Here is a 12,301-nt window from a genome sequence, read left to right as displayed (position 1 = left end):
TCTGAAAGTAAAACTAAGACGTGAATTCTGCACACGCGTGATACCAATGTTCTCAAAAGGGAATATCACGTCACAGCATGTTGGCATGTGGTACGGGACAAATCAAAACAGAAATTCAATTATGGGTGGAAAAGGACAGAAACTGAAAATTTTGAAGAATTTGCACAGGTGGATCCATGTCCGGTCCTTAAATGGTTAACAAACTTGTGTGTGAAAGGTGAACTATATACCACGTGAGAGCACCAAAGGCACAAACAGTTCCAATAACTGACTGAGGCAGAAACAGTTCCAGGAAGTGACTGAACCAATAAGAACTGATAGAAGTCCTGTCTGAGTCAAAGTAAAATCTTGACCCAATTCGAAATAATATTTCAATACACTAGTACACAGATATCGTAAATATGTTGTGTTTTTGCTTGTAAAATACCTACCTTCATAAAAATAAATTAATCAAGATCGAACCTGTGATGCGCGGATTCACACACAAGGTAGCTAGTAACCATTGTAAATGAAATATAAAAGTAAATGTCGCGGTACTAGAGAAATGTCCAAGACTTAAGGAATTAACATAATTGCAAAATTTACGTTAGTAACGTATCATATTGGAACTTAAATATTGGAACTTAAATATTTAAGCAATGACAACGTATTGGAATGTTTCATATAACATCTTTAATAGCGTACAAATACACAATTCAGCATAAAAAATAATACACTTTATGCCATATACAGTGATTTGTCCCATCCTTTTTCACATGTATTGGCCTTTGGTGACGCGCCTCTTTCCTACCGACCTAACGCTTTGCTTCCTCTCGAGCCAACATGCTGGGATCCTGTCCTGAGTTCAGTAATTAAAAAAACTTAATTCGTGTCTTTTACATAATAATTCTTATTGCGTACGTACGCTATCATGTGAAACTATATGAATGAGAGCAACTCCGTCCCGCAAAAATGAATGTTGCAAAAAAAAAAAAAAAAAAAAAAAGGGGGGCGACTTTCTGAAAATGAAGTAAAATATGCAATGAATTTATGTGTAGGTTTCTCAATAAATATCCACTTATTTTTTGTTAGACTTATATCTTCTGTTTTCTTAATGTCTTTGGAAGACCTTCGTAAAAGTGGCGTAGATAATTTGGGGATAAAGCTACAAACATCTATACGTTTGATCCGGTATACAAAATATCACGTTTCTATTATGGAAATTTTCAGATCCCCTTCAGCCACGGCGTCTTTTTTCCTTTTTTTTTTTTTTTTTTTTTTTACATAAGTTTCTATATATGAAACACTATCCTAAAGTACCTATATCGAAAATATCCACAAGTTATGGTTTGAAATGTGTATTCAATAATTAGGTAATCATTCCTTCATTAAGATGGTAATTACATGAGATTTCTATGGGTGCACTCACTTCTGCTTTTGGGTACAACTTGTCTATGTGTGCCGCGCCACTTCCAAACTGTTGATTATTAATTTACGTTCGACTTGGGCCTATTCCCGTAAATATTTCTCGAAAAGAATTCCTTACAACTATAAAATTTCCGTACACATGTAACTGTATTATCAATCTGAACCAATTAGTGTATATAAAATTTAACATTACCTTTCTGGCCCAACTGGATTTGAACTACTTGTAGTTAGTTGCTTGTAGTCATCACAGTAAGAAGCGCATGTCTCTTCAACCTCTACTTTTCTTAGTGGTTCTATATTATTTTCAAAGGCAGGACATTTTGCTGCAAATTCAGATTTCACCGTATCAATGTTTAATTTGACATCCGAAGAATGTATAGCTACATCCTTCTCTCTTGTTTGATCTCCTTCGGTTGTAGATGATATTAATTCTTTGTTGTCAGTTATCATTTCGTGTGTCCATCCTTTCCCTTCGAGTGGATCTTCCTGAGGAAAACCATAATCAATTTCTTCTTTGCACAAAAATTCCAACTTAACAGACGCTTCACCAGCCATTGTGGCTCCAAATTTAATACGTACTAGCAACTGTCCTTGATACTTCCATTTTATTTTATGCTGCCAGTGTTAATGAAGTGACTTACAAGAACGTCCATAGAAGCAATTTTATACTTGCAATCAAACATGCAATCAGATCTTAATAAATTACAGAATAATTACAGAGAACAACACGTTTGAGGAACTTCGTTCTTGCTTCCAAGAGCCTCTATCAGTGTTGGTAAGTTTCCCTTACAAATTTTTCCTGACACAAAATTTTTCCTAGATTATTGAGTGTCTAATTACTATGACAGAATTTATGGATATGATTAATTTAGCTAGACTAAGGGAAATATCAACTAAAGTCGTTCCATTCATTTCTTGCTTCTATTTTTTACTTTATCCTTAACATTTTTTTCTACAAAAATGCAAGTATATCCAGCCAATAACGGGGGTAAATTACGCTAATGTACCGTAAGACGTGGTTACTTTGCACATTAGGGATTACTTTGAACAAAACATGAAAAGAGTTGCACAGTCCTCTGTCGGCAAAACCATGAATAGAAATGAGGAAGTATCAACTGGCAACGTAAGACAGAAAATCTAACTGAGTTTTGGCTATAATGTCGATGGTTAACATCAGTTCTAATTTCCGATAGGATTCATTGTTGTAGATGTATGTGAAGCAGTCACTGTAAAGGCCGCCAAAATTTAAAAGATATCACGTACAAGATTTTTCTTGCAAGTCAACTCAATTTCGTAGAATACTTATGTGTATAATCAGAGTTTGATGCAATAGTTGAAATTGAAATGTGAAACGTTTTAAAGTTAAAAAGAAAAACTGGGGGAAGATAGTTTCAGCCTCTACTCGGGCTTACTTTGCACAGGTCCAAAATACCGCTTAGATAGGAAATTATTACTACTGGAACCTCCTGCATTCTAAATTTAGGTACATTTCCTATTTGTGAATATGCTGGAACGAATCTCTTGTTGGAAAATTAATTATGAACAGTAGCGGGTCCTGAAAAGTAGTCTGAGAGAGGCTTCACACACAAAGACTTTCCTTTTTCTTTTTTTGGAATCACTAGACTTCGGGAGGGGGGGGGGCTTGCAGACTATACGCATAGGAATGAGTAACATTAGATTTAAGAAAAAACAATCATGCGCTTTGGGTGAGTTTCAGCCTGAAAGTCCCTAATTCAGTACCTCTTCCATTTATTACAATTGGGACGATATTCTTACGTTAGACTTGAGGAACAACCAAAGCAAATCAGTTCAAGGAGATTATTTTTATATCCCTGAGTTGGCATTTTTGTTGAGCATATGCTAAACTATGAGAATGCAGTACCTGTGCCGGTACCAGAAAAAAACATAATTTTCTTTACAAACATCGATAATTCAAACTAAGTACAAATACCGGTACAATCATTCTAATATCAGTATTTGTAGACTGCATGCAGTTTCGTGTAGAAAGTAAACTACAAATACTGAAGGGAAAACATTGTACAGAAACGTTATGTTTGTATGTTGAACATACCTTTTTTTGTACGTTGTGGGGTTTACTTTGCCCCAAAGTTTATATTTCAATAACTAAGGTTATACAGAACGTTTGCTAATGAACTTGCACTAATGTTTTTCTTATATATATATATATATATATATATATATATATATATATATATATATATATATATATACAGTGAAACCTGTCAACTTGGCCAGCTCTCTAAGTTGGCCACCTGTTTATCTTGGCCTAGTTCGTCTTGAACCTGCATTTTCCCATAAGACATTCATTACTTACTACTCTATAAGTTGGCCACCTGTCTATCTTGGAAGTTGGCCACACTGAAGCAATGTTTGCTCTATGATGATAATGATAAATTTACCTGCGTATCTTGGCCACGAAAAATACAGTTTTGTTATTTTTCTTAACTCTTTCGAATTTCCATATGAGAGGCAGATGCTCTATATTTGTGACTGGACACAAAGAAGCATAGATTCGCGCGATTTGTTCTTGGAGGTAAGTGGCCAAAAATCTACCCTCATAAAAGGGTGGTGAAGGAAGATGTGAATAAGAAAAAGCACATACAGGAATTCAGGAAATGGTTGTACGTATTTGTTTACCCTGCCTGTTTTGGTAAAACCATTAGCTATATCGGTTCCTTTCATCAATGGGAAGCTTTAGTAATTCCGGAAAATTCTCAAGGTCAATTGTCATTTATTGGCACCTGACTGCATATCAAAAGGTATCGGAGGTTTTGAGATATGAATTCCCTCAAGATTTTCTCAAAGCATCTTTTGCTACAACTTCCAGCTCATTTACAAGAGGTAGTTAACTACAATATTAGAATGTGCATATCTGCCAAAAAGAATAAAGCAAATATGTCTAGAATGAACCACCATTCAGTAACAACTGAAAAGAAGTCATATAAATTGCATATGAATTTCTCAATTTATAAATTAGCTTTTCTTGTTTTCAATCTGAATAACTCAGTGTGCTATAATATCAATTTCAATAAACTGCGTACATACACTTCTACCACCATTCAGTAACAACTGAAAAGAAGTCATATAAATTGCATATGAATTTCTCAATTTATAATTTAGGTTTTCTTATTTTCAATCTGAATAACTCAGTGTGCTATAATATCAATTTCAATAAATTGCGTACATACACTTCTACTATGTATTTCATGGTTGTTCGTGTTATTGTGTTTTCACTCCGAATAATCTAATGTACCAGACTAGTTTTCATTATATATTAAACATACTATAAAGAGCGCCGATCGTGGGGGGACCGAGAAGGCCCGGTCCCCCCAAAGCACGTGTGGCCCCTATTTTATTTATGAGTATACAATATTTGGTATAATTTGAGTACAATTTGTCTTAAAAACCATTATTATATCTTCTGCATCTGAATGTTCCCTTCCCAAATTTACAGAGAAATCATTGCTCTTGCATGCTATAGTAATATTTTCTAGTAATGTATATTTTTATGATTACTCTATATACATTATTTATAAGTAGCTATCGTGCCACTGCTTATTAAAATTTTACAATCAAGTAATACTAGAAATCCTATTCTAAAAATACACAAATCACACTTATTTTCTGTAAGTTGGCCACTTTTCGAAGGAATCGATGGTGATCAACACAGACAGGTTTCACTGTATATACATATATATATATATATATATATATATATATATATATATATATATATATATATATATATATATATATATATACATCTGCTAATGATTATGACACCAAACACCATTCGAAGCTTTCTTGCACCCACTGGAAAACGTGAAATATATTAATATTTATTTGCATAAATTGTTATTGTAGACTGTTCCCATAATGCCCACCGACTTCGATTTCACAAAATTTGAGAAATAAATTTCCCTTTTTGTTTTGTGTTCAATTTGAAGGCATTTTGTTATAATACCTTTAAGAAACCCACATACATCATATTACGAATCAATCATTATGGAACAATTTCATGTGTTAGGCGCAGCAGTGGTACCAATATTTGAAAATTTCATTTACAACTTTTTTATTTTTCCTTTTTAATTGATTTTATGAGTAATAGTGCATTCAGTATAAAGGTACAACAAGATTCTCTCTCTCTCTTTGTATGTGTGTGTGTGTGTTTCTAGTTTCCGGCTTAAGCGTGTGGATTCTACCAGGTATACTTTCGTGTGTACATACGCTAGTGTGTGTGCGTGGCGTGGGTATATGAAGTATTAATTGGGATCCCGTAGTGGAACTTATCGATATTAGTACGTACATACGAGCGGATGTTATTTCACACGATAACTTTGGACGAATGCGTTTTTTTTTAATTCTACTTTTTTGCAATAAATAAGTAGAGATATTCCTCTAGAAAGAGTTCCTTAATGGAGGTGATTCGCCAACTGAAAGTGGTAGAAATGGGTCATTTCCGATTTTAACGTTGATAAATATAGAGCTTACAAAATTTGGACGATTACTGTGTTTGGATTTCATTATAATCTTTGAGTCTACGTCTCACATAACCTCGATGCAGAAGGGGAATCCTAAACTTAAATAATTAACTAATTCGAAACCGATGAAAGTACAAAACTCAAGGTTTCGGCAGAACACTAGCACAAAAATTTGGAATAGAAAAAGTATTAAGTATCCAGTTGGAGGGGGAGGGAAAGAATGGGAACATGAACATAAGACCATAAAATACATTATAGAAATGGCAGTCATTGATGATTATAGACGTGGCTCTTGAGCCTAGAGCTTCGAAATTCCCTCTATGGCATATCCCGAGCGTGCACAATCTGAGTTACTATAACTTTCACACTACTATATTCAGCCATCGTTTATTCAATTCACCGCCCTTTAAAATCTGAAATGTACCTTGCCTCTTATGGTGCTCAATATAAATTACATGTGTTTTTACAGTACTGCTTTTCACGTCCATTTAGAAAGACCTATTCCATTCAACACTCAATCGGAAATGGTCTCAATCGCTTGTACATCGTTTCTACAGAAATGTACAGGGGAAATTTTCGTTTGTACACAATTAGAGGCGCCGCCAGAACGAAAACAAAGTGAGGACTGCCCAAATGGTAGCCCAACCATGTAAAATCCAATCACAAATCGTCGCAATCGTTTGTACATCGCTTGTACAGAAATGTGCGCGCGAAATTTTCCTCTGTACATATTTATGGGCGCCCCCAGGACGAAAACAAAATGGGGGCGGTCCAAATGGTAGCCCCCCAATGTCCAAATCAATCACAAATTGTTGCAATCATTTGTACATCGTTTGCGCACAAATGTGCAGGCGAAAGTTTCGTTTGTACACAATTAGGGGCGCCGCCGGAACGAAAAAAGGGAGGGCTGTCTAAGGGGTAGCCCCCACCATGTCCAATTCAATTACAAATTGTCGCAATCGTTTCTACATTGCCTGTACAGAAATGTACGAGCGAAATTTTCGTTTGTACGAATTAGGGGCGCAGCCAGAACGAAAAGAAAGTGACAGGAACTCTCTAAATAAAAGCCCCCACCTTGTCGAATTAAATCACAAATAGTAGCAATTGTTTGTATGTCGTTTGCACAGAAATGTGCAGGCAAAATTTTCGTTTGTACAGATTTAGGGGCGCCGCCAAAACGAATACAAAGTGGGGGCTGTCTCAGTGGTAGCCCCCACCATGTCCAATTCAATCACAAATTGTCAAAGTCGTTTTTACATCGTTTGTACAGAAATGTGCAGGGCAAATTTTCGTTTGTACACAATTAGGGGCGCCGACAGAGGGGAAACAATGTGGGGAGGCGGTCTAAATCGTAGCCCCACGATGTCCAATTCAAGCACAAATTGTCGCAATCTTTTTACGTCGTTTGTACAGAAATGTACGAGCGAAAGCTTTATTTGTAAATAATTAGGGCGCCGCAAGAAAGAAAATAAAGTGGGGTCGGTCTAAGTGGTAGACCCCACCATGTCCAATTCAATAGCAAATTCTCGCAATCCTTTATACTCGTACATCGTTCGCACAGAAATGTGCAGTCGAAAGTTTCGTTTGTACATAATTAAGGGCGCCTCCAGAACGGAAACTAAGTGTGGTCTGTCTAAGTGGTAGCCCCCCACCATGTCCAATTCAATCACAAATTGTCGGAATGGTTTGTACAGAAATGAGCAGACCAAATATTCGTTTGTACATAATTAGGGGCGCCGGCAGAACGAAAACAAAATGGGGGCTTTCTAAGTAGGAGCCCCACCATGTCCAATTCAAGCACAAATTGTCGCAATCGTTTGTACATAGTTTGTAGAGAAATGTACGATCGAAATTTTCCTTTGTATAATATTAGGGGCTTCGCGAGAACGAAAAAATATGAGGGCTGTCCAAATGGTAGCCCCCACTATGTCAAATTCAACCACAAATCATCGCAATCGTATCTACATCTTTTCTACAGAAACGTAGAGGCGAAATTTTCGTTTGTACACAATTAGAGGCGCCGCCAGAATTAAAACAAAGTAGGAGACTGTCCAAATGATAGTCCCCCACCATATCCAATTGAATCACAAGTTGACGAAATCGTTATTACATCGTTTGTACAGAAATGTGCAGGCCAAATTTTCGTTTGTACACAATTAGGGGCACCACCAGAACGAAAACAATGTGGAGGACTGTATAAATGGTAGAAACATTAAAAAAAACTGTCACATACTATGGATATTTTCCTAAGAAAACTTTGCACACACTATTGTGTCGATTGGTATATTCACACTATCGTGTGATTCACTACATTGATCTTATTCTAACGATGATGGAATTAATTTTTTTGTTTTTATTTTATATTTATACTTACAATACGGCTCTTATTATTAAATTTATCCATTATTTCTTACGTGATCTAAATCCTTATGAGAAGAATGCATTTTTTCTTCTAACTTGAGCAGTAACCGTTATTCTCATCGCGTACAGGAAATTGATAAGTGGAAGGTATAACAAATTCACAAAGTAGAGTGTTAAAGAGAAAATTATAACACAGTATTTTGTTTTATTTGAACATCTTCATTGAACTCGTTTTGCAGAAACTATAGAATGCATGGTGAAGTATTTTGGTGCATTCAGCCTTCTGATTTACGAGTAGAGTTGCTAACTGGTCGGTATTTCACCGGCCTGGCCCGGAATATTGATGTGATTTTGATTAAGACAGGTGACCGGTAAAATTTCTTATTAGCTCCCTTCTGACCGGTATTTTGGAATATGCAGTCCAGAATATAAAATTGGACATCGAAATTTTTCAACAGTTCTTTTACAAACACAAATTTCCGTTGTATTATACACTATCGATATTTTTTTAATCTATGGCAGTTTTTTTTATTTATTTAACATAAGAAATTTGATAACACTTAGATTCTACTATGTTAGAATTTTATACATTTATTGAGAGAAAAAATGACTTTTTAAAGCAATTTCCTTTGTTTGAAGTGTGAGTTTGTAAAGTAAGTTTCATTTTATGTTTCAACAATTGTTCCGTAAAGATTAATACCCAGTATTATTCATCTGTTTCGATCATTTTAAAGAAGTGGCAATTGCTGGTAAATACAATAACGATTAAAAGTCTTCAGTTTCTCATTCGTACAGAGAATTTTGAGGGTGTACCGGTAATTTTGTTTTCCTGAGTTGGCAACCTATTTAGTAGGTTTTTTTCAACTCTGCTACGTAGTGGCTCTGTACCGACACTCCGCATGCAAATAAGTATGTAAGGCTACGATACGTCCTGGTTTCTTGAAATTTGTCCCTGTGTACAGAAATTTTCCTTCTTGTCCTGTTTTCTTTTTTTTCATTAATTATATATCAAAAGTTCTGAAAAGATAATAAAATAGACTTATTCCTTTTGCTTTCGATTCCGACAATACTATAGGAATAATTTCATTCTAATCTTTATTACTGTTCCAATCGCTGCTTCCCCGGATATAACATGCAATGTTTAAATCCTTCTAACTGGCAATCTTATCACCAAAAGTAAGAATGTATACCCCAAGGTGGCAACAAATTCTTGTCACGTTTTAGACCAGCCCCGAAACATTTTTTTCTGCTTCAGAAAAACAATTATGTAAATTGCTTTCTTTTAGTTCGCATTTTAGGTTAACAAAATTAAATCAGTCCATTGAAATTTGGAAAAAACTTCATAAATCTGGATTTTTTTTCTTTATAGACATGTGGAGCATGTGAGGTGGTATTTGTAATAATATTGAAAATATAATTTTGGCCTAAATATTGTATGTTCACTGATTGCGTTTATATTGTATAACAGCTTCTAGCTTCTACAATAATTTTTAGCACTGTTGATTAAGTATGGAGTATATTAATACATTTTTTTAAGTTGTGTAATTAGTGCGATGCTGTAGTAAAATTCGAAAGATAAAATTAATACAAAATGCAATACTTATTACTAATTTGTAAGATGTCCTGTTCTTTCTGTTTTCAAAAAATATGGTAACCTTAAAGTATGCTAAACCATACAAAATACATTGTACCCCTCTGATAGTGCTCTCAAACGGGTCGGGTTACGGGTCGGGTCGGGTCAGCTCGGGTCGAGTTGTCACATTCTTTACTTATTTTGAAATACTAAAGGAGCTTTGTTGTAGAATTCAATTCGAAGCTGGTGAATGAATAATAATTGTGGCTAATTGTAGCTGAAATAGTAACGAAATTTTAATTTAACCCTATATTAACTAATTGGCATGGTAATTGTACTTAATATTACGACTGACTTTTTTCCTTTCTGCGTTTTTATGTCAAGTTAAATGTCACAATAAGTGAAATTGAAAGGAAATATCTCGTTAACGTCCCACGTTATGCACCAACGTTAAGAGAGACAGTGATGGTGAGAAATAATTGAAGTGGTTGAATTAAAAAAGTGGGAGGAAATGGGAGAACACCGAAAAAACCCATGCGCACGGTGTTTGTCCACCAGAAAACTTAGTTAGTACGAGCTGGAATCAATACCCATGGACCTTCGGGTCAAACATCTGCCTTTGGGAAGGACACATTATTATTATTATTATTATTATTATTATTATTATTATTATTATTATTATTATTATTATTATTATTATTATTATTACTTTAAGAGTGACCAAGAAAGTTCCGCCGGATTTTCACCAACACCTTCGAACATTGTTATATAACCTAAGACTTAGGGTAAACCATACAGTTATTGGCCGGGTGACAGTTATTGGCCATTTCACGAACTAAATCCTGTATTAAGCACACCTGTTTTTTTCTGCATCACCATTATAGCAAAGGAAAGAGCAATCCTTTACTTGTGTGTTGGGTTTGTGTCAGTGAACTGAGTTGGTCACGTGAGGATATATGGCGGTTTGCATGTAGACGTCTTGTTTTCGACAGGTAATTCTTATAGATTTCTTAAGGAAATCTTTCTAGTTTCTTAAGATCCTATCTTATGCATTGAGCCTAATAATGTATTAGTTTGGCATTTTTGAGATTGTAAACATATAACTTGACAAAATTATTTAAAAATAGCTGACATTTTGATTGCCACAACGTCAACAATGAGGTGGCTAATTACTCGACCATTAAATTTTCTTCCTTGACAGTAGTTAGCCACCCTGGTCAATAACTACATTTTCTATGTATTGAATTCTAATTTGCTTTTTCTATCGAACAATAATCGTTACATTTGAACTTTTCATCTGTAAAAATTTTACGTTCCTACGATGTTCGGTTACAGTTAATAGCCGGGGTGGCTAATAACTATCTTCTGCATGGCTAATAACTATCGCCCTCCCTTTTTTGAATAACATATTGCATTTGAGCCAACTAACCGATAGTTTTATTTTATTTTGCAGATTACACAATGCCAAAACGACCATCATTTCACCACAAGCATTACACACATTCGCCACAGAAATAACAGAACGAACGAGCGAGGGAGTCACACTAGCAAGTTCATGTGTAAGTGAAGAGAATATAAGGAAATGGTTCAAAGACATTTCCGAATATATCCATGAGAAAAATTTAGAAGATGTCCTGAAAGATCCCTCAAGAGTTTTAAATGGCGATGAAACAGGTTTCCAAATATGTCCAACAACAGGTAAAGTCCTTGCTGAGAAAGGTGCTAAAAATGTATACAATGTAGAACAAGGCTCGCTAAAAGAACAAATCACTGTTCTTCACACGTTTGTTGCTGATGGATCATCCTGTCCTCCTCTAGTTGTTTATCCTTACAAAAGAATTCCTGAAAAGATTACTACATCAGTTCCATCTACTTGGTGTGTAGCGCGAAGTGACAACGGGTGGATGACAGCAAAAGTATTCTATGAATATGTAGGCAATGTTCTTCATCCATTTCTCGTCCAACAGAAAGTAACATTTCCAGTAATTCTTTTCCTGGATGGGCACAAGGCTCACCTAACTTATCAACTGAGCGTATTATGTAACCAACTACATATAGAGGTCATAGCACTGTATCCGAACGCCACCAGAATTTTACAGCCAGCTGATGTAGGAGTGTTTCGACCCATCAAGGTAGCGTGGCGTAAGTCAGTACGGAAGTGGAAAACTAATCATCCCCAAGAAGCACTCACCAAAGTGTTATTTCCATCTGTCTTACAAGATGTAATCGATTCTTCGCTAATACCAGTGAACTTAAAGAATGGCTTTAGAGCGTGTGGCCTTTGCCCCTTTAATCCAGACGCTATAGACTACTTCAAATGTCTTGGTAAATCGACCGAAAAAATGGTCCCGCAACCACAAAGCTGGAAAGATGAAAATAAGCCCACGTTATCTTATTCATCGTTGGAGAAGACAGAATGAATGAATTTCAAAGAATGGACAAAGATGGTTACTACGGT

General features: G+C 35.5%; 2 protein-coding genes across 2 annotated transcripts in view; both read right to left on the bottom strand.

Moving 5' to 3' along the window:
* LOC145680264 (uncharacterized) overlaps positions 1-2,242 on the bottom strand; it is a 34,225-nt gene extending 31,983 nt beyond the window's left edge. Inside the window, exon 1 of the mRNA XM_081750610.1 lies at positions 1,601-2,242. Coding sequence (XP_081606736.1) covers positions 1,601-1,962 — 362 coding nt within the window. The 5' untranslated portion in view covers positions 1,963-2,242. The remainder of the gene's footprint in view (positions 1-1,600) is intronic.
* The window catches only part of LOC145680265 (uncharacterized), a 329,870-nt gene that overhangs the window by 165,291 nt on the left and 152,278 nt on the right, over positions 1-12,301 (bottom strand). The gene's annotated exons all lie outside the window — the stretch shown is intronic.

This window comes from Thermobia domestica, chromosome 3, assembly GCF_964235325.1.
Source record: "Thermobia domestica chromosome 3, izTheDome1.hap1.1, whole genome shotgun sequence".
Taxonomy (NCBI): domain Eukaryota; kingdom Metazoa; phylum Arthropoda; class Insecta; order Zygentoma; family Lepismatidae; genus Thermobia; species Thermobia domestica.
This window is presented reverse-complemented; position numbering and strand designations above follow the sequence as displayed.